At 43.6% G+C, this 20,654-nt stretch overlaps 1 protein-coding gene across 1 annotated transcript; it reads right to left on the bottom strand.

Moving 5' to 3' along the window:
- Nucleotides 1-9,844: 9,844 nt before the first annotated feature.
- Nucleotides 9,845-20,450, bottom strand: LOC130114223 (cytosolic 5'-nucleotidase 1A). Its single transcript, XM_056282034.1, has 6 exons — nt 20,250-20,450; nt 18,804-18,923; nt 16,018-16,147; nt 15,196-15,318; nt 14,572-14,684; nt 9,845-11,597 (listed from the first exon to the last, which is right to left on the bottom strand). Exons 1-6 carry the CDS (start codon nt 20,283-20,285, stop codon nt 11,322-11,324), a joined length of 798 nt encoding a protein of 265 aa, XP_056138009.1. The 5' UTR covers nt 20,286-20,450; the 3' UTR covers nt 9,845-11,321.
- Between the last annotated feature and the right edge of the window lie 204 nt (nt 20,451-20,654).

Genomic DNA, 20,654 nt, shown 5'->3' with positions numbered 1-20,654 from the left:
ATGTCATTCTATTCTCAAATAAGACTCATTTTTATCCCCAAGTTTGAACTGCAGAAAGAAAGAAAAAACTACAATTAGCTCAATCACTTGCTAAATGCAAGTGAATCACGTGACATGTCCTGTCAGGTCAAGCAATGCACTCTACCGTACTTCATTTATGTTCCTTGCGACCAGTAGCTTGAGGAAAGAAGCTGCTTCAGTGTTTGGTGCAAATTTCCCCTAAGATAAAGTTATGTAATTAAAATATGATTAGATATTGCATGCTAAGGCAAGCTTTCTGAATGACTCTAAAATACAACAGAAGAAAAGAGCAATTAGCAAACACATGTGCTCTAGAACTGGCAAATATACTTACTAGCTAATAATGTTAGCATACCAGCTAACGTCAACGACATTCTCAGGTAGCCTGGGATAGTGGCATCTCGTGGTTAGTCATCATATTAGCAACTTAGCCAAGTCTGTAACTCAGGACAAAATTAATTTCTAGCATAGCTACATTTAGGCGTTTTATAGTGGCCATTCTTATTAGTTGTCAGGGAAATAGCTTGCGCAGGCCTCTTGAAGATAAGGATAACATTTTACTGTGTTTGCTATGCCAGGGGATGATCATGTTAATAGTCAGATTAAAAAAAAAGTCATAGATTTTAAGAAAGCAAGTCCTGTATCAATTAAAAAGCTTTCATTCTGATCTTTAAAGCTAAATGTTGTTCATCCTTTCTGTACAAAACGTTTTAAAATATGGATTATAGAGTTAATACAATCAAAGTGAATTGACTCCGTTCCTGGATAATGCTTAAGTAACACATAAATGACTGTGTTTTAGTGTCTATTATGTGAGTTGTTAGTGTTTTTTGAATGCTCTTGGTTTTAAGTTGCAACTGGTAGGCCTAATCGTTGACTCTGAGAAAAGGTTCAGTAGCCTCTTACAGCTGAAGACTGACATCAATGAAGCCATCCTGGCTACAGCAACCCACTCGTTTTTCAAGATGAGGTGGTTGCCTCCCAAACTAGCTGCAGAGAAGAAGAGAATACATCCTGTACTCAGCTGAAGAGCTTGGCCTTGTGTCAAGAAGTGAGACTGCCTCATCAAACACCGCTGAAGAGAATGAAGACGCTTTATCTTCTCTGACCAGGGTATGGGTAAACTACTCTCACTTCAGTATCTTAAAGTTAAACTGCAATTTCATGAATTAATCATCAAAATTATTCATCGATTAAAGAATAGAGTAGTTAGTTTCATGTCACGTTTTTAAATATTTTGTGATATTAAAGATAATTGAATGTAAGTACTAATGCTGCACACATACACGATGTGCTACTGCTGCTGTGGCTATCACTGTATTGTAAATAATGCAAAACTGGGGAGTTCAGATATGAAATAGCTGGCAATGAAGAGATTGTTTGTGATAAACCCCTCCCTGTCATACAATGGAACAGCTGTAAAAAGTACAGTGTACTTTGTACTTTGATTAGATAATACCCATGTCATTAACCAGAAATAGTTGGAAGTAGATAGGAGAGGCTCTATATGCCTCTGAACTCATTTTACACCCTTGCACATACACTGATGAGCCAAAACATTATGACCACTAATGAGTGAACTGAATAACGTTCATCTCCAAAGGTCTGGGTAGATTAGATATTAAGAGAAATATCAGTTCTCGTAGTCAACGTGTTGGATGGATTTAGATTCCCTAACGCGCTCTTATGTGCTGAACTGGGTCCAGTACTACACTAACCCGACGGAACCACGCAAGCCCAGTACTAACCACTCTGGGGTTTCTGGCAACCAGCTGTTACCAATGGGAATTAGCTGACAGGTATGTGTTTGGTATGATTAACAATATGTAATGTTTACCTTTCTGCCTAAAGCCCCTTTTGGGAATAATATAATTCTGCCAAATTCCATCCTTAGGTCTGGGATATCGCAGCCGTCCCTGAGTGCAATAATGCCTGCCGTCTTGGATGGCATCATTAATGTGAGTAGTCGATCCCTCAGGTTTCCTTACACCAGTGTTTCCCAACCCAATCCTCAAGGACCCCCTATCCTAAGGCTTTTCATTGTAACCCTGCATAGGTAGCCCTGCTTGTACTTACTCAACGAATTATCTCACAGCACTTAATTATGCAAGGTGTGCAACAGCTGACATAATTCATTGCTGATTGGTTGAATAACTACAAACAGGTACCTATTCAGGGTTGCCAAGAAAATCTGCAGGATAGGTGTTCCTTGAGGACTGGGTTGGGAAACACTGCCTTACACTGTGGGAGAACAGGCCAACATTAAAAGGCAGTTTGCAGCAATGTCCAGTTTCCCAAATGTAATCGGTGCAATTGACTGCGCTCATATTGCTATAAGGGCTCCATATGAAAATGAAATTTTCTACGTTAATCTGAAGCATGTGCATTCAATTAATGTCCAAGTCAAATGTGACTCCAACATGGTCCTGATGCTATAGTGGCCCGATGGCCTGGCTCAACACGACTTCTTTATCCTGACGCATAGCAGTGTAGGGAACAGACTACAGGCAGGTGCTGTGCGTGACGGCTGGCTTCTTGGTATGTTAATAAAAAACGTATAGTAGAAATTCTAACCATTCAAACCTGATGTATAATTACTCTTCCAATATAACCTGCAGGTGACAGTGGCCACCCCCTCAGGCGCTGGGTCCTCACCCCATTTCCAAATCCACAGAGCGCAGAGGAAATGCGCTATAATGCTGCTCATGCTCGTGCGTGCTCAGTTGTGGCGTGTGCTATCGGCCTCCTCAAACACTGATGGTGATGCCTCAGGTGGCAGACTTTTACCACCCGACACAAGTCTGCAAGATCATCAGGGCGTGTGGCGTTCTGCACAACATGGCACTGGGGATTGACATTCTTCTCCCTCCTGGCCTCCCCCTCAGCATGAGGACCCTGACCCACAGCCCCCTGCCTGACAAATAGGCTATCAACAGGGAGCAAGGATCCACGAGGACGTAATGCAGCATTTGTAAAAAGACAGCGATTAAGGTTCATTTTTTTGAAAAGATCTTTTAAAGTAGATATTTCACACATCACGGTTGATATGTTACACATCACGGTTGACATGTTACACATCACAGCTCTTATTTGTTTCGGCTCGTCTGCTATGACATTAATTGCACTGATGGTGTCTCTTTGTGTCTGTAGGACAGCGTCAGTCAGAACCCAGCCACTTCCAGATGCGCCATGTGCACAGGACGCACTGGTGCTGGGGACAGCCCCTTCGCCGGGACTCTTACCGTCGGGAACCTACTCGCCACCGACCGCTCCCAACTCTGGAAGAACTAAAGGACACAACACATTAGCCCACTGTGCTTTTTCATGTCTCTAAATTGTTTACACAGCCATGTAATAAAAGATGAAACAGTGCTTTACTGGGGTCATCTGTGGTCAGCCATGTCAATGTCTCCCTCCTTCTTCGACACTGTGCCACACACACTTGCTTCCCCGAGATTGATGCTATTTGGTTTTCCAGCGGCGTGAGCTCAGGTGTGCGCTTGCCCCCACCAGTAGCTGATGTGCTCTGACGGTGGGATGCAATTCTTTTTGCCTCCACCTTCAGATCTGACCACTTTTTTTTTTAAATTTCTGGTACTGTCCTCTGTCGCAGTCACTGCAGCAGCATCACGTTGTCACTCGCTGCATTTTCTTTTGTTTGTGACCCCACTGCTGAGGCCACCAAACAATATCTGCTTTCTGACCGCCACCTCACCCACAAGCACCTCGATTTCTATGTCAGAAAAATTCCTTTTCTTCGTCCTCCTCTCAGTTGTTGCAATTATTCACTGTAACATACGTTTGCTCAGCAGGCTCATTTGTATGCACCAGCATTCATGTGGTGCTTTACACTGACCATATATGGTTGAATTTGGGTGTAGAGAGCGAGATATGAGGCTGATAGAGGTGCGCACATTTCCAGGTGGACTGTGATTTATAAAGGGAAGGTTGCCTGCAGGTGTGCGTATGCATGGTTTTATAAGTCCGATTTTTTTATTTTGGCACACGCCATTTTCGGCTTTTGTGCGCACGTATACTTTTAGTAAGGATCCTACACACTGTTTTATAAATGAGACCCCAGATCATTAAGAGAAGGTGAAGCCCTGTCTGTCTTGCGTTTACAGTGCCGTGGCATTATGGTTTTTGTCTGCAAGGTTGACAACGTCCCACCTTAGTTCATTTGTATGATAAAATGTGAGAATAAAATGTAGAATTACAGTAAAATGATACATTAAAATAATCATATGTGGGAGGCTTTGTGGCTAATTTTTCCCAACCCTCACCATTTTAACAAACTTTTTAGAGCTAACAATTTAGAGCTAATGTCATGCTAACAGTTTAACCTCATTGTAGCCTCTTAAAGCACTAACCCATGCGCAATATTTTTTCAAAGTTGTCTATTATTGTTCAGATGTGGGAGAATTTCTTTTCGACACACTGTTGTTCAAAGTCAATCAATTGAGGTCCAAGAGTCAATTAATCAATATCCAATACTTAAAAGTCTGATGTGAGTAGGTTTATTATTAATAAACCTACTCCCATCAGACTTTTAAGTTTATTGTAAAGCGACTTTACAATAAATGTAAAACTTTACTGCCGTTTATTGTAAAGCACCTTTGAGTGTTAGAAAAGCGCTATATAAGTTTGATTTATCATTATTATTTTTATTAATAATCCTCAAAAGGGTACAACAATATACCAAGCTGGTCCATGGAGCAACTGAAGCAACCTGTCCAAAGCACACTCTTTTATACTGTAGCTTAACCCCACCTACTGCGAAGCTTAACCTTAGACCACACCTTTGGCTCTAGATCAAACCCCACTATACACTATTATTTTCTTATCAAGACATAGTTTTTGTTTCGAGAATCTAATGGTGTGTCAATCTTTTTAGGCAATGTGGCATAATGTGGCCTGTTACACAGACTGCCATTTAGTGGTACTAACAGTATACAACAATATTTATCCTGCTATGTTTTACACCATTATTTCCACGGTTCTTCCATATCTAATAAAAATAATTGATTGTCAGTTACCATTATAGTTCAGCATTTGATTCTTGGTTAATAAATAAATTATACATTGTATAACCTACTGATTGTGAATCAATTGATTGATTAATTTCGCATCTACCCCGGGGTAGAACCAGAACTTGCTGGAGGGACTACATGTCCAATCTGGCCTGGGAACATTTTGGGATCCCCCAGGAAGACCTGGAGGGCGTTGCTGGGGAGAGGGACGTCTGGAGTGCCCTAATTAGCTTGCTGCCACCGTGACCTGACCCCAGAGAACCAGATGATGATAATTCATGGCCGGATTAACCCACCAGTGGGCCCCGGAGCACGCAAGTCCACTGGGGCCCCCCACCCGCCCCATCAGATAGGCTATGCAAACAATACAAAAATTGTTAAATGTAAAACTAATGCAAAATACCCAACATGGTAGTTGACGCTGTGCTACTCTGCATGGGATTTGGATGGCGACTACAAAGTACAACACATAAAACAAACAGATGAGAATAGCAGCTCACAGCATCGCAAACATATTGCAAAGCCTTCTTCCCACTTACAATGGCTTACCAACAGGAAATAAATGTTTGTTTCAGATGCTTGGGGCCCTGCATCAATAGAGACTGTAGCTTGGGGCCCTGCATCAGTAGAGACTGTAGCTTGGATGCCCCGCATCAATAGAGACTAGCTTGGGCCCTGCATCGCAACGCAGGGTTGGAACAAACATCCCTTGTAGGGTATGATTGAGGATCCCCACTATACGCGAACACAACACCCCTGACCTTTTGGGGTCCCTCGTGGTCTGGGGCCTCGGGGCACTCATCCAGCATGCCTGGTCCGTAATCCAGCCTTGATGATGATGATGATTGTGAATGCTTAAACAAATTATTTCCCACAGACACTTAAACTGACTCCTTAAACATGAGGAATTCACTTCTTGTGGAAAAAAAAGTTGGGGTTACATGACGCTTTGTATAGGTAGCCCAGAGCCTTATATAATAATAATAATAATAATAATAATAATAATAATAACATTAATACTACTACTACTAATAATAGAAATAATAGTAATAGTTATTATTATTATAGTTATTATTATTATTGTTGTCTGCGGCATACGAACTGACACACTGTATTAAGTTGATATTTTCCCAAACAATCCATTATAGCTCGGTGGATGCCTCTGGCCGTTTCATCACTGTTTTCATAAAAATCAAGTCGTTTACACTGCACTGCCCTAGATTGCATTTTGGCGACATTTTTGCTTTAACTTACTTAGCTGCTATGTCTAGATCTCTTACAACTTATCTAGCAACAACTGGATGCCTAAAGGAGTTTTGGAAAGACACCCACTCAACCATGCCTTTGTGCAGCTCACTTAAAACTAGGTTGTCTCGTAGTTGTTTAAATAAGCAGACTGGGAGACAGGCTAATGCCTAACTACATAACAATAGCACTACTCGGTCGCTGTCATAACCACCCAAAAAATGAATTGGCTGCCTGGAACTTAGCTAGCGCTAACTGCTAGCCCATTACTAAGTAAACTCTGTCCTGCACGGATACGTTTAAAAGTAGTACATGCCAACATGAACTGAATGCTCACCACTGCCAGCTATTTGAACAGACTGACTGCATTTAAGCTAACCTTGGCTTAAAATAGTTAGCTAAAATCTACCATTGCAATCTTTTTACAGTTAGCTAGCTAGCTGAGGTGTCCGTTCAGCAAAGAAAATCCCTAGCAGTTAGTGTTGGCTATATTTCAAAGCATATGTCATTTAAAAAAAAACATTTTGATTGGATGAAACTGTTGGGGGCGGGGAGTGCGTTAAATGCAATGCTGCCTGGAAGAGTACGTTGGGGGCTTAAAACACCATCGAGCCCACTTACAATGCCGTCCTTTCATCTCTACCCAGGAGACTCAAGAAGCTTAGCCTCCAAGAACAACAGTCGGTCACTAACGGCTCCAACGACTCATGACCACTGAAAGGAGCACTAACGAAGTCGAAACTAACACCTCCAACGACCGTCGCTGCTAAACATCGGATCACAGAGAGCCACGCATATCAATAGCTCTGATAACGACTCCAAAGAGGATAAATATCTGAGTTTCATCATCAGCCAGTCAGACTAGCTTGGTCTAGTCAGAAAGGCACGAACTGAGGAAGCCTCTTGGATGAGAGGCGAAACGTCTTCACGGATATATACCAAGTCCAGTTGCACTTGATTCAACTCCTTTGGATTCTCTTCCCACTGTACACAATCTTTTGTTTTTTCGGAGGGCCCGAATCGCCATCTACACTTGCGCTCATTTTTCCCAACAGGATCGAGAGGAAGTGACGAGTAAGATACACATACGGGCCAGTTAGTTTAAAATTATGCTGGGCGCCCGGGTAGCGTAGCGGTCTATTCCGTTGCCTACCAACGCAGGATCGCTGGGTCGAATCCCGGCGTTACCTCCGGCTTGGTCGGGCGTCCCTACAGACACAATTGGCCGTGTCTGCGGGTGGGAAGTCGGATGTGGGTATGTGTCCTGGTCGCTGCACTGGTTCCTCCCCTGGTCGGTCGGGGCGCCCCCGGATCGGCGGAGAGGAGGTGGAGCAGCAAACGGGACGGCTCAAGAGGAGCTGGGTAATTGGCCCGATACAAATTGGGGAGAAAATTGGAAAGGGAAAAAAAAGTTTAAAATTATGCTTCTTTGCAATGAGCGCCACCCATCGATATTCCCACACAGCACACATAGGCCAGATTTAAAGGCAGTATACGTGTATATATAAAATATAACAGGTTATTTTCTTGCCCGGTGCGGTATTCGATATGGGGCGTACTGCACCACAAGGCGACGCCACTAACCGCTCGGCTAAAGGGTCAGACCCGAAGCACTTTTAATCTAAATACAGGGCGTCCCGGCTAATACGGAACAGCTGGCAACCTCACAGACGCACCAAGTATATTTACGAAAGAATCGATGAGAATCAATGAAGGCATACAAGTCTTTACGATTACTTTGCTGGTGGACATGTCCAAGACTGCTTTTACCATCCGAAGTTTTGCCTTGTAGTTTGTTTGTACGGTTGAGATCGAGGCTGGAGTCAAATTATGACCTCAAACATCATGACACCAAAAAAAAAAAATAAGCTGAAGGAATCGTTAAACTTGAGGAAGGCTAGGCATTAACAACTCAAACTTTGGTTGGGCAGTTGCTCCACTAGGACAGTATCACATTTAGAGCTGTAAGCTACTAATAAGACACGTTAGTCCCCAGCTAACGGGTCTGATCCTTTAGTCGAGCGGTTAGTGATGACGCTTTGTGGTGCAGTACACCCCGTATCGAATCTCGCACCGGGCGAGAAAATAACCGGTTACATTGGTGGCAGCGGTGGGATCCGGAAGTGTGCAGATCCTCAGAAATCTCTTCGGAGCGCGGGAACAACAAAGCGCGAGGGCGCGCTTCCGGGAGAAGGTGACGACTGTAAACTACTAATAACACACGTTAGCCCCTAGCTAACGGGTCTGACCCTTTAGTCGAGCGGTTAGTGATGTCGCCTTGTGCTGCAGTACACCCCGTATCGAATCCCGCACCGGGCAAGAAAATAACCGGTTACAGAGCTGTTACTTACGTATTGTGGCGAATTCGGGGGACAACGCAACCACAGGAAGTGCCGCGGCCGGGACGCGAAAACGTATCGCCCGTACCGCAGGAGACATCGCTAACCGCTCGACTAAAGGGTCAGACCCGCGAGCCAGCGGCCAGCGTGTCTTCTTATCCATGCACGTTACAGTATGATCAATCACAATACTTACTTGTGTAAGAAACGGATACACAGCAGATATGAAATCTTCGCGTTTGATATTGGCTCTTCTAATCACGTCTTCAGCCCTCCCGACGGGTCACATGAGTCCATTCCTGTCTTCTTCGTTTTTCGATTGGAGTTCTCCCTTTCGGCATGCGATAAAAATGCAGATGCTTGTTTTTACCATCTTTACGATTTGTACAACCGACAGCGCAACAACTGTGAGGCTGTGGAAACTGCAGAAAAGTTGAAACGCACATTTCTCTCACTGACTACACGAACGCGTGTGCCATTTATTCTTCCGTACAAATCGCGCTGCTCCAACCAGCCTACTCCTCGCTCCGCCCTCTCAACCCGGAAATCCTTTCTTAAAGGGCCCGTTGTCGACCAACGAGGCATTTCGTTGCGTTTTAATTCAATTTCTCCGTGAGGATCTCTTCGGAATGAACGTAGTGCAGACAAACAAGACTCGCGACCCCTTTTTGCCTCACAATCTGCGCACGCACATTTGGCGTATGTAAATAAGGGAACACGTCTATGGCAGAGGCGCAACAAATACTGATAACCCTGCTTGCTCACAGTCATTGTGTGCCCTCATGACCATCTGATTTTTTTTAAATGCCATATCTTGAGTTAATTCATCTCAAAATATGAAAGGTCAGGGCCTCCGTTTTAGACACCACAGTGGGGGGGGGGCGATTCAACCCCCACAGGCATGAAATATACGTATATCATTAAGCTAACGTGTTTATTTTGTTTTTCTGCAACATAACGACAGCACAACTAAGACATGAGGGAAATAAAATAACCAAGAGAGCAGAGAATGGGATCAGAGACCATACCGAGGCAACTTCTGAGCAGAAAATGTTCTTTATTATGGTGAAGATCTACTTAACATCTGTTGAATGGCATCTGTTGCTTTTTGTTGTAGGGCAATTCAATATTGAATACAAGAAAAAAATCAAATTTTAAAAAAATATTTAAAAGCAAAGATTTCTCTAGTTCTCTTTTTGTTGTCTATGAAATGTTTTTTTTTTTTACCAAATAAAGCTTAAGAGCACTGAAACCTACAATGACACCACAATCTCCACCGCCTCATTCATCCACCAGTTAACTTAAATCACATCTTTCTCAACCTGACAAAGCTGCACACAAGGGCCGTCTCTATCACAGAGGTCACCATTCAAAAAGAAACACAACTTCAACGTTTTTGTGCGTAGCAGTTATAAACCACTTTACATCACTGGAAATATAAGACAATGGTAGTAACATGATTTTATTTACTGCTCTTAGTGCTGCTTACTGTTTCTAGTGTGCGTATAGAGATGGGTTGAATGCAGAGAATGAATTTCAGTGACTAACCACAGAGCATCTTTTTTTTTTAGGTGTAATGTGAGTTGGCCATTAATAACACAACGTTTCTCTTTAAAAGATCAATTCCACACAACACGCAGAAGGCCATGATTTCTATGATATGATTAATAAATCATCTATTACATCTACCACTGTCATTAACTGATGAAGGTTGGAGGGAAGTTGAAAAGACCTGGCAAGGAGCATGGGGGAGCGCTGAAAGTTACAGTAACACCACAATCTCCACCATTTCAGTCCTCCTCCAGATGACTGAAATCAAACCAGTGTTCACCTGACAAAGCTGGAAACAAGAGATGCCTCGATTATAGATGTCACCATCTAAAATGGATTACAGTTCATTAAGATCATTGTGCATAGATGTTATAAATCACTTTACATCTTTACAGGTATGCAACATGGGCAAAACTAACCTATTAAGAAAAGTTATGGTAGGTAGCTACGTTTAACCTTTTTATGAGGTAATGTGAGTAGGCTATTAATAACGCAACAATGATTTCTGTAAATGAAAAGGCACACAATAACACAAAAAAGCATTGATCTCCATGATATGGTTACAAAATCATCTGTTAGCCTCCACAGTCATGAAAGTGTTGGAGATGGAAGGGTGGAGGAAAGCTAAAAAGGTCGTGTTAAACATTGAAAGGCACTGGCTTTACAAAAACCACTCAGAGCACGCGCTCATGCGATCACATGTTCACATGCTGCCTCCTGCTGGACACACTGCGTACTGCCTCCGAGCCGGAGCCTGCCACAAGGCATACATGCCGTTTACGTGTTACATTTCTCCAGCTTCACGTCAACAAAATCAACAAAAACTCAGCACCAACACCGCCGTGGGAAACTTGTGCCACAAAAGCGACTGCATCTAAATAGAAAACTAAAGAAAATTAGGAGAAAGAAGCACGGTTGTGAATAATGACTGATATCACAGATTACCTGGGTTAAAAAAAAAATAAGGTAGGCAGTATGTTGAACAGATATAAAAACCTCACCATTTATTTACATTGTTTTGGATTTCTGTCTAATATTTGGCTTTTTGACCCAGCAACAGACTACTTGTGTGCGCATGCAGGCAATTCAAGTAACAGAAAACCAGACAAATTAAAAAACAAAACAAAACATGACATCACTCCTCTTGGATGGAAGCTGGGCTGCTTGCATACAGGTCATCAGTGAATATGACATGAGGTTTGAGCAGGGAGATGATGGGGCCCCGGGGGGCTCCAGCTAGGGAGTAGGCCTCGTCCACGGCAAGGCCCCAGGCCCGCAGTGTCTTCAGGGCCCCAGCGCATGTATCCCTGGATCCCCACACCGTTAACAAGCCGGTGTTGAGAGGGCTGTTATACACGCCAAACTTGCTCCTCATCTCACCCAGTAGATGGACAAACTCCCGAACTGAGTCCTATAAGAGAGAGCAGTCAATATATATGTGTGTGTATATACGTATATAGTATATGTGTACATCAATCCATTCCATTATCCAAAGTCGGGTCGCGGGATGCCGGAGCCTATCCCAGCAGTCACTGGGCGGCAGGCAGGGAGACACCCTGGACAGGCCTCCAGGCCATCAGGGCTGACACATATCAATTATACCAATACGAATTATATCAATGGTATATCTTTTTTTTAAAATTTATTTCTGATTTTTCCCTTTTTCTCCCAATGTAGTGGCCAATCGATCCCTATTTTAATTCAAACACCCACCCTCATACTGTATGCGTTCGCCAACTGCATCTCTCCGGCCGGCAGTCTCGAAGGAGACGCCTCGCCACTTCCGTGACAAGGCGAATCCAGGCCGAGCCACTACTTTTTCCCACACACAGAGACGCATTCATGTGACGAACACAAGCCGACTCCACCCCCCTCCCGAAGACGGCGTTGCCAATTATTGCTGCTTCACCGAGTCCGGCCATAGTCGGCTCTGATGAGATTGGAGCGCGAACCCCAGTCCTCAGTGGGCAACTGCATCGACACAAAGCCGATGCTTAGACCGCTACACCACCGCGGACCCTGGTATATCATATTTCTGATCTACTTCCTGGTTCAACCTGCAGGAATGAGCAGGCTATACTTACTTTGGGTAGTAGTAACCATCCATAAACTACCCAGCCAGCACAATAGAGAAGTCATAGCTATGTAAAATTATGTACATACTGTGTACATAATTTTACATATCTATGACTTCTCTATTGTGAAGCATTTGGGGTAAAGTATGACATCAGACCAAAACTAGTTTTCGAATAACACTCCCTAAAATATTTTGGACCTCATATTGTGTAATATTTTAGGTAATATTGTTACTGTTAATTAAAACAATACTTTGTATCACAATATGACAATATGTGAATTGTAGCCTGATACAGTACCATTGAAAGACAATAAATGATAATAATGACTTATTGCCCAGTCCTACAATGCCTGAAATGAAATAAATATATGTAAATGTACAGAGATAACGTTGAAAGTCAGAGAATTTTCCCTTTAAGAACATGTTGCCTGTTTGTACACCGACTTTGTAAGTCACTGTCCATTTTATTATGATAAGATCTTTTCTTTTTTTTGAGGAATACATTACATATGGTTTAAACAGGGATGGAGATAGTACAAAGAATGGAAATCCTGGGCAAGACCTATATGCAAATTTAAATAGCAACAACTAGACAAAAACTTCATTTGGTAGTAATATACATATGTGGCCAGCGGCATAATATTTTATCATTTATGTGACAATTTTCATGACAAAAGCAACAAACAGCATGTAAAATAAAATCAACAACACAGACAGATGAACAAACAATTCCCTCAAAAAAGGCAAAACAAATATTACTGGCACCATTAAAAACCATGTTAAATACCCAGTACAGAAAGTCATAATGCAGATGTTTAGGTGGCTACTGTGTGGCTCCCATTTTGCCATAAAAACCAGGTATTTCTACCGTACAGGCCTGCCACAACAGTATGGTAGGTCTGCATGCTAGTGTGTAGCCTGAATGTCACTGGGGACAGTTGCAGTGCAATAATACCCGATCATAAAGCATATTACACACTATATTGTTCACTTGTATTGCCATGTCTGAATTACTGCGTGGCGGTATGGGGTACCTACAAAAGCAACCTACATCAATTGTGTATACTGCAAAAAAGAAAAATATTCTTCGAGAAAGAGAGGGGTTATAATTTTAATTTAAAGAAACTGTTGGCACAACTTCTGAAGAGTGTGTGTATTTGGATGTGTGGGGTGAATTTTACAGAATGGTTTGGCTGTGGCACCCAAGCAAAGTACACACATTATTCAGTTCAAATGATGTACAAATTTTTTTTTTTAAGAGGTATAGGGGTGATGAAGTGTTGTGATAACTTTTAAGTTTAATATTATTGACACTGGATGATATTTGGGTTATACATCGAATTGGGATAATTGTTTATAAATTGTATACAAGATAAAGATTATGAGTTAACTGATGAGTAGTGGAGAAGGGGGAGGAATAAATAAGTGTATAATCCCTCTTACTCCTTTTTGAACATCCATCCATCCAAACCACTTATCCTGCTCTCAGGATCGCAGGGATGCTGGAGCCTATCCCAGCAGTCATTGGGCGGCAGGCGGGGAGACACCCTGGACAGGCCACCAGTCCATCACAGAGCTCACACACACACACACACACACACACACACACACACACACACACACACACACACACACACACACATTCACACCTAGGGACAATTTAGTGCGGCAGATTCACCTGACCTACATGTCTTTGGATTGTGGGGGGAAACCGGAGCCCCCGGAGGAAACCCACACAGACACAGGGAGAACATGCCAACTCCACACAGAGGGAGACCCGGGACGACCCCCAAGGTTGGACTACCCCGGGGCTCGAACCCAGGACCTTCTTGCTGTGAGGCGACTGTGCTAACCACTGCGCCACCATGCCCTTTTTGAACATGTAATATTTAATTTGTGTTGTTTATGAGTTTGCTGTATAGGTTATTGTTTATTTCATTGTTTTATTGTTTTTTTTCATCTGTTCTTGTTTTTTTTGTTTTTTTTACATACTCAAAATAAAAAGTCAAATCAAATCAAATCAAATACATTTGGATCCGGACTTCTTAAATAGAAACTAGTTAGTATGATGTATTCCATGGTAAAACTGAGGTTTACTAAGTACGACTACCCAGTTGAAAAAGTTTATTTATATTGGAAATGACTCCTTTACCTAGGTAAATAGATTCACTGATAACTCAACAAGAACAGGATCATTAGTTGTAGCCCAAGTAACAACAGCAGAATATCTCTTGCACTCAGCGTACTGTACAGTACCTCGGCTGCAGCGTGCCTAAAGTCGTGGAGCGAAAGGTCCACTAAAACTCACCTGGCTGGGATTGGAGTCAGAAGGAGGGCCGATTATGTCTCCTGAGAACAGCAGCTTGAGTTGCTCTGAGGACTGTTGCTCTGTCTGCTGGTACAGCATCGCAGCTGCCACGCCTGTTCGAGGTTACAAGACATGAAGAAGTATTTATAATGTTACCTTATTTAGTTTTGTGTTTGTTGAATATGCATTTATCCAGGGCAGCATTGTGGTCAACACTGTCGCCTCATAGTTAAGAGTGTGTGAGGTTCAGCCCATACGTGTGGAGTTTGTATGTTCACTGTGTGTTTGCGTGGGTTTCCTCACACAGCACAAAAAGATGCATGTTAGCTGAACTGGAGTCTCCGAATTCCCCTAAGTGTGACTGTACGTCCTGTGGATGAACTGCTGACCTGTGCATTGTGTCTCCCTGCCTTCAACCCCTCTGCCTGATGAGACAGACTCCAGCCCGACCCTAAACTGGATTACTTAGGTACGGAATATTTATCCGAGTTAGCCCTGACTATTCCTAACAACTGATTTAAGAGCGGATTCCTCACGTTAAGTGTTCAGTAACAAGGAAAATAAATAAAGAAATAAAGAAAACAGAAACTCCAAGTCATGAATACACTGATGACACAGTCGTACCTCTTTCTAAGGCCTTCGAGACCTCAGTTTTGTCTGTCGACAGGAAAAGCTGGACCTTATTTGACAGTAAAATCTCCATGGAGTCCTCCTCACTACAGAAACAGAACCTGCTGATTTCCAGACCTGTGATGAGCGTCCCAGAAACAAGACATCAGACAGATATGGATCAGACTGGATTAAACTTCATGAACCTGGACTGGGTGAATCTTTAATGATCCCTGTGTAGAAACAAAGCCACTGCAGTACCAAATGAAAAAAAAATTATAAAAAATCAGGAGAAACAACAGGGTAAGAAAAGAACTGTGAATAAAAAGAAACAAGACATAAAACACCACCTACTAAATAAATCTGTAGTGATGGCAGGAACCAACCCATATTCACCAGTTATATTATTAATTTCTATCAATCAACTAGAAAAGAAAATGCAATAAATGGTAATAACCAGCAACAAAACAAAACAACAACAACAATCAGACAAAGTGGGTGGTGGCGTAGACCAACTTACTAGCCACAGCCAAAGCTTGCCAGCAAGCAGCTGGTGACCAGCCAATCTGCAATTCATTGCTTTGCCCATTATTAAAATAATAGTGGAGGTGCATTTAATTAATTTTTCACTTAGTCATCAGAAAGACCTATGTGGATACATATTTCAGGTGTCAGATGTAACACACACTGGCAAATGGAGATAGAGTTTTACTCTGGAATAATACAATGGTGCTGGAACAGGTTTCAAAAGGCCAGAGGACCCAAAGCTCATTCAGATGTAGTGTCAAGTTTCTATTCAGTATTTGAAAAGTATTTGTCTGCAAAAGGCTGAGGGACCGTAATGTTTGGTGCTGGCTATGACGCGGGCGCGACGCTCTTCGCTGTCTTTACAAAGCAGGATGACATCAAACAGCAACGTTTCCTCTGGATCTCTCTCCAACAGCCTCTCGTTGACTCTCTGTAATGCCTGAGGAGAGATGAGAGACAAAAAGACACACATCTCAGTCAGTATAACAACAGCTGCAGAACAATGACGTACAGCCTGTCTGTTATTGTGCAATACCATCTGATCGAAGCACATTTGCAGCAAAAACTCCCATTATCATCATTATTACTCCATCAACTGCTACAACTACTCTATTAACAACTACATCCATTTTGCAAATATACAAACTCCAATTCCAATGAAGTTGGGACGTTGTGTAAAACGTGAATAAAAACAGAAAACAATGATTTGCAAATCCTTTCCGACCTATATTCAATTGAATACACTACAAAGACAAGATGAAGAACGCAGCCAGCTGCGAGTACTAATGTGAATTGCAGGACATATTAATCATCGACACTTCGAACGCACTTTGCGGCCCCGGTAGAGGCCACTCCTGTCTGAGCGTCGCTTTGCCATCAATCGGGAAGGAGAGGGTAACCTCTTCCACCCGCGGCTGGGGTGTCGCAAGCTTCCGCGCTTTCGTCTCCCACAAGTGAAGACTGTTCCGGTTTCAGCGCAGCCTTCCCTCTATGCTCGGTTCTCCCACACACACTACAGGTGCGTGCACCTTCGCCATGTCCCGCATGAGTCGGGCACGGCAGCCGGTGGATGCGATGGTCTTGGACTGTCCTTCACCGCTGACCGCGTTACGCGTGTGGGTCGGGGTATCCGTGAGCGCTGAGAGAGCTGCTGTCGATGTCTCCGAGGCACGCAAAGAGCAAAGGCAGCTGCCGTGAGCTGTGCGTCAGCCTGCCAGCCTCGCACGCACGCCATCCATGATTGGACTATGACCTCAGATCAGACGAGACAACCCGCTGAATTTAAGCCCATTACTAAGCGGAGGTCCATGAATACTGGGATGGCATCCAGCGTTATACCTGTGCCCCTGTCCATAGGGTTAGTGGTTGTGTCAGGTAGGGCATCCGACGTAAAATTTTGCCAGATCATTATGCAGATTGACAAGACCGCCATCAGTGTTGTGCCCTCACAGGTTACCGATGGAAACTGTCGATTCCGCTGTGGCGACCCCTGGGAAACAGGGAACAAGCCGAAAGGAGAAGAAGACACTACAAAGACAAGAGATATTTAATGTTCAAACTGATAAACTTTATTTTTTTTGCAAATATTCACACATTTTGAATTTGATGCCTGCAACACGTTCCAAAGAAGCTGGGACAGGTTCAACAAAAGACTGGGAAAGTTGAGGAATGCTCAAAAACCACCTGTTTGGAACATTCCACAGGTGAACAGCTTAATTGGAAACAGGCGAGTGTCATGATTGGGTATAAAAGGAGCATCCCCGAAAGGCTCAGTCGTTCACAAGCAAGGATGGGGCGAGGTTCACCACTTTGTGAACAACCGTGTGAGCAAATAGTCCAACAGTTTAAGAACAATGTTTCTCAACGTACAACTGCAAGGAATTTAGGGATTTCATCATCTGCAGTCCATAATATCATCAAAAGATTCAGAGAAATCTCTGCACGTAAGCGGCAAGGCCGAAAACCAACATTGAATGCCCGTGACCTTCGACCCCTCAGGTGGCACTGCATTAAAAACCGACATCATTCTGTAAAGGATATTACCACGTGGGCTCAGGAACACTTGGGAAAACCACTGTCAGTTAACACAGTTCGTCGCTACATCTACAAGTGCAAGTTAAAACTCTCCCATGCAAAGCGGAAGCCATATATCAACCACACCCAGAAACACCGCCGGCTTCTCTGGGCCCGAGCTCATCTGAGATGGACTGACGCAAAGTGGAAAAGTGTGCTGTGGTCTGACGAGTCCACATTTCAAATTGTTTTTGGAAATCATGGACGTCGTGTCCTCCGGGCTAAAGAGGAAAAGGACCATCCAGATTGTTATCAGTGCAAAGTTCAAAAGCCAGCATCTGTGATGGTATGGGGGTGTGTTAGTGCCCATGGCATCATGGGTAACGTGCACATCTGTGAAGGCACCATTAATGCTGAAAGGTACATACAGGTTTTGGAGCAACATATGCTGCCATCCAAGCGACGTCTTTTTCAGGGACATCCCTGCTTATTTCAGCAAGACAATGCCAAGCCACATTCTGCACGTGTTGCAACAGCGTGGCTTCGTAGTAAAAGAGTGCGGGTACTAGACTGGCCTGCCCGCAGTCCAGACCTGTCTCCCATTGAAAATGTGTGGCGCATTATGAAGCGCAAAATACGACAACGGAGACCCCGGACTGTTGAGCAACTGAAGTTGTACATCAAGCAAGAATGGGAAAGAATTCCACCCACAAAGCTTCAACAATTAGTGTCCTCAGTTCCCAAACGCTTATTGAGTGTTGTTAAAAGGAAAGGTGATGTAACACAGTGGTAAACATGCCCCTGTCCCAGCTTCATTGGAACGTGTTGCAGGCATCAAATTCAAAATGAGTGAATATTTGCAAAAAAACAAAGTTTATCAGTTTGAACATTAAATATCTTGTCTTTTTAGTGTATTATATTGAATATAGGTCGAAAAGGATTTGCCAATCATTGTATTCTGTTTTTATTTACATTTTACACAACGTCCCAACTTCATTGGAATTGGGGTTTGTACATTTTGGTGTCGTGTGCCCAATTTGGAGTCATTATTTTTAAAAATACACAAACGCACAGTGGCTCACCTGCATAAATGGGAAGCAAACTCCTTCTCCATAAACGTCTTCAGTCGGTTCATCCACAGTGACTGACTCAAAGATGGCGTGCGAACTTACAGCAACAACCACGGAGCGGTCTGCGTCGCGCTGCAGTGGAAATACAAAGATACCAACAAAACTACTACTACTACTACTACTACTATTACTATTGGCTGCTCCCGTTAGGGGTCGCCACAGCGGATCATCCATTTCCGTTTCTTCCTGTCCTCTGCATCTTCCTCTGTCACACCAGCCACCTCCGTGTCCTCCCTCACCACATCCATAAACCTCCTCTTTGGCCTTCTTCTTTTCCTCTTGCCTGGCAGCTCCATATTCAGCATCCTTCTCCCAATATACCCAGCAACTCTCCTCCACACATGTCCAAGCCATCTCAATCTTGCCTCTCTTGCTTTGTCTCCAAACCGTCCAACCTGAGCAGTCTCTCTAAATTCCCAGTGAAAATCTTAGCATCTTCAGCTCTGCCACCTCCAGCTCTGCCTCCTGTCTTTTCGTCAGTGCCACTGTCTCCAAACCATATAACATAGCTGGTCTCACTACCATCTTGTAAACCTTCCCTTTAACTCTTTCTGGTATCCTTCTGTCGCAAATCACTCCTGACACTCTTCTCCACCCAGTACACCCTGCCTGCACTCTCTTCTTCACCTCTGTTCTGCACTCCCCGTTACTTTGGACAGTCGACCCCTAGTATTTAAACCCATATGCCTTCATCACCTCTACTTCTTGCATCCTCACCATTCCACTGCCCTCCCTTTCATTCACACATAGGTATTTCGTCTTGCTCCTACTGACTTTCATTCCTCTTCTCTCCAGTGCATACCTCCACCTCTCCTTAACCTGCACCCTACTCTCGCTACAGATCACAATGTCATTCGCAAACATCATCGTCCACGGACACTACTGCCTGATCTCGTCCATCAACCTGTCCATCACCAGTGCATACAAGGGCTCAGAGCTGATCCTTGACGTAATCCCACCTCCACCTTGAACCCATCTGTCACTCCTACCGCACACCTCACCAGTCACACTGCCCTCATACATATCCTGCACCACACCTACATACTTCTCTGCCACTCCCCACTTCCTCATGCAATACCGCACCTCCTCTATCGGCACCCTGTCGTATGCTTTCTCTAAATCTACAAAGACACAATGTAACTCCTTCTGGCCTTCTCTATACTTCTCCATCAACACTCTCAAAGCAAACATCACATCTGTGGCGCTCTTTCGTGGCATGAAACCATACTGCTGCTCGCTGATCATCATCTCTCCTCTTAACCTAGCTTCTATTACTCTTCCCAAATCTTCATGCTGTGACTGATCAATTTATAAATTTTTATAGAAAGATACCAACAAAAAAAACAAGCAAAACAACCTTTTGTTGTTTGGTTAGTCTGCTTTTCGGGTGAGTCTCACCTGCCTCACATCGGTATTCAGCACAACCGGCTCCATGGACGGATGGACGCAGACGCCGTCGTGTTGCGGAGACGTTTGATACTGAGATACGACGTGTAAACTTGCTAGGAAGTGTTAAGTTGTTCTGCTCATCAGCTCTGTTTTTGAGTAAAGTTGCTCGCTATCACCGCTGCGAAGTTCAGACCGGATGTTTTTAAGGGAAAGCAAGAGGTTTCCGGTTCCGTATGGAAGCGCGATCGGATTGGTCGGCGGTCACCGGCTCGTTGTGGCTGAGGGCCATGCCGCGAAACGTCAGTTTAATAAACACAGAAGGCAGGCAGGCGGGCAGGCAAGCAGGCGGGTGGGCAGGCAACACAACGCGCACAGGTTTTTCCGATTGCAATTCCCCTGCTTGGTTACACCTTG

Source organism: Lampris incognitus, chromosome 6, assembly GCF_029633865.1.
Source record: "Lampris incognitus isolate fLamInc1 chromosome 6, fLamInc1.hap2, whole genome shotgun sequence".
Lineage (NCBI taxonomy): Eukaryota > Metazoa > Chordata > Actinopteri > Lampriformes > Lampridae > Lampris > Lampris incognitus.
Note: the sequence above shows the minus strand (reverse complement) of the source record. Positions and strands in the feature narration are given on the sequence as shown.

Excerpts from the sequence above, each read along its gene's own strand:
- LOC130114223 (XM_056282034.1), bottom strand. The coding sequence starts at position 20,285 with ATGGAGCCGGTTGTGCTGAATACCGATGTGAGGCAG. Across the intron at positions 14,685-15,195 it reads CTCGAAGGCCTTAGAAAGAG|GCGTGGCAGCTGCGATGCTG; the intron begins GTACGACTGTGT and ends AACCTCGAACAG. Across the intron at positions 11,598-14,571 it reads CTGACTCCAATCCCAGCCAG|GACTCAGTTCGGGAGTTTGT; the intron begins GTGAGTTTTAGT and ends TCTCTCTTATAG.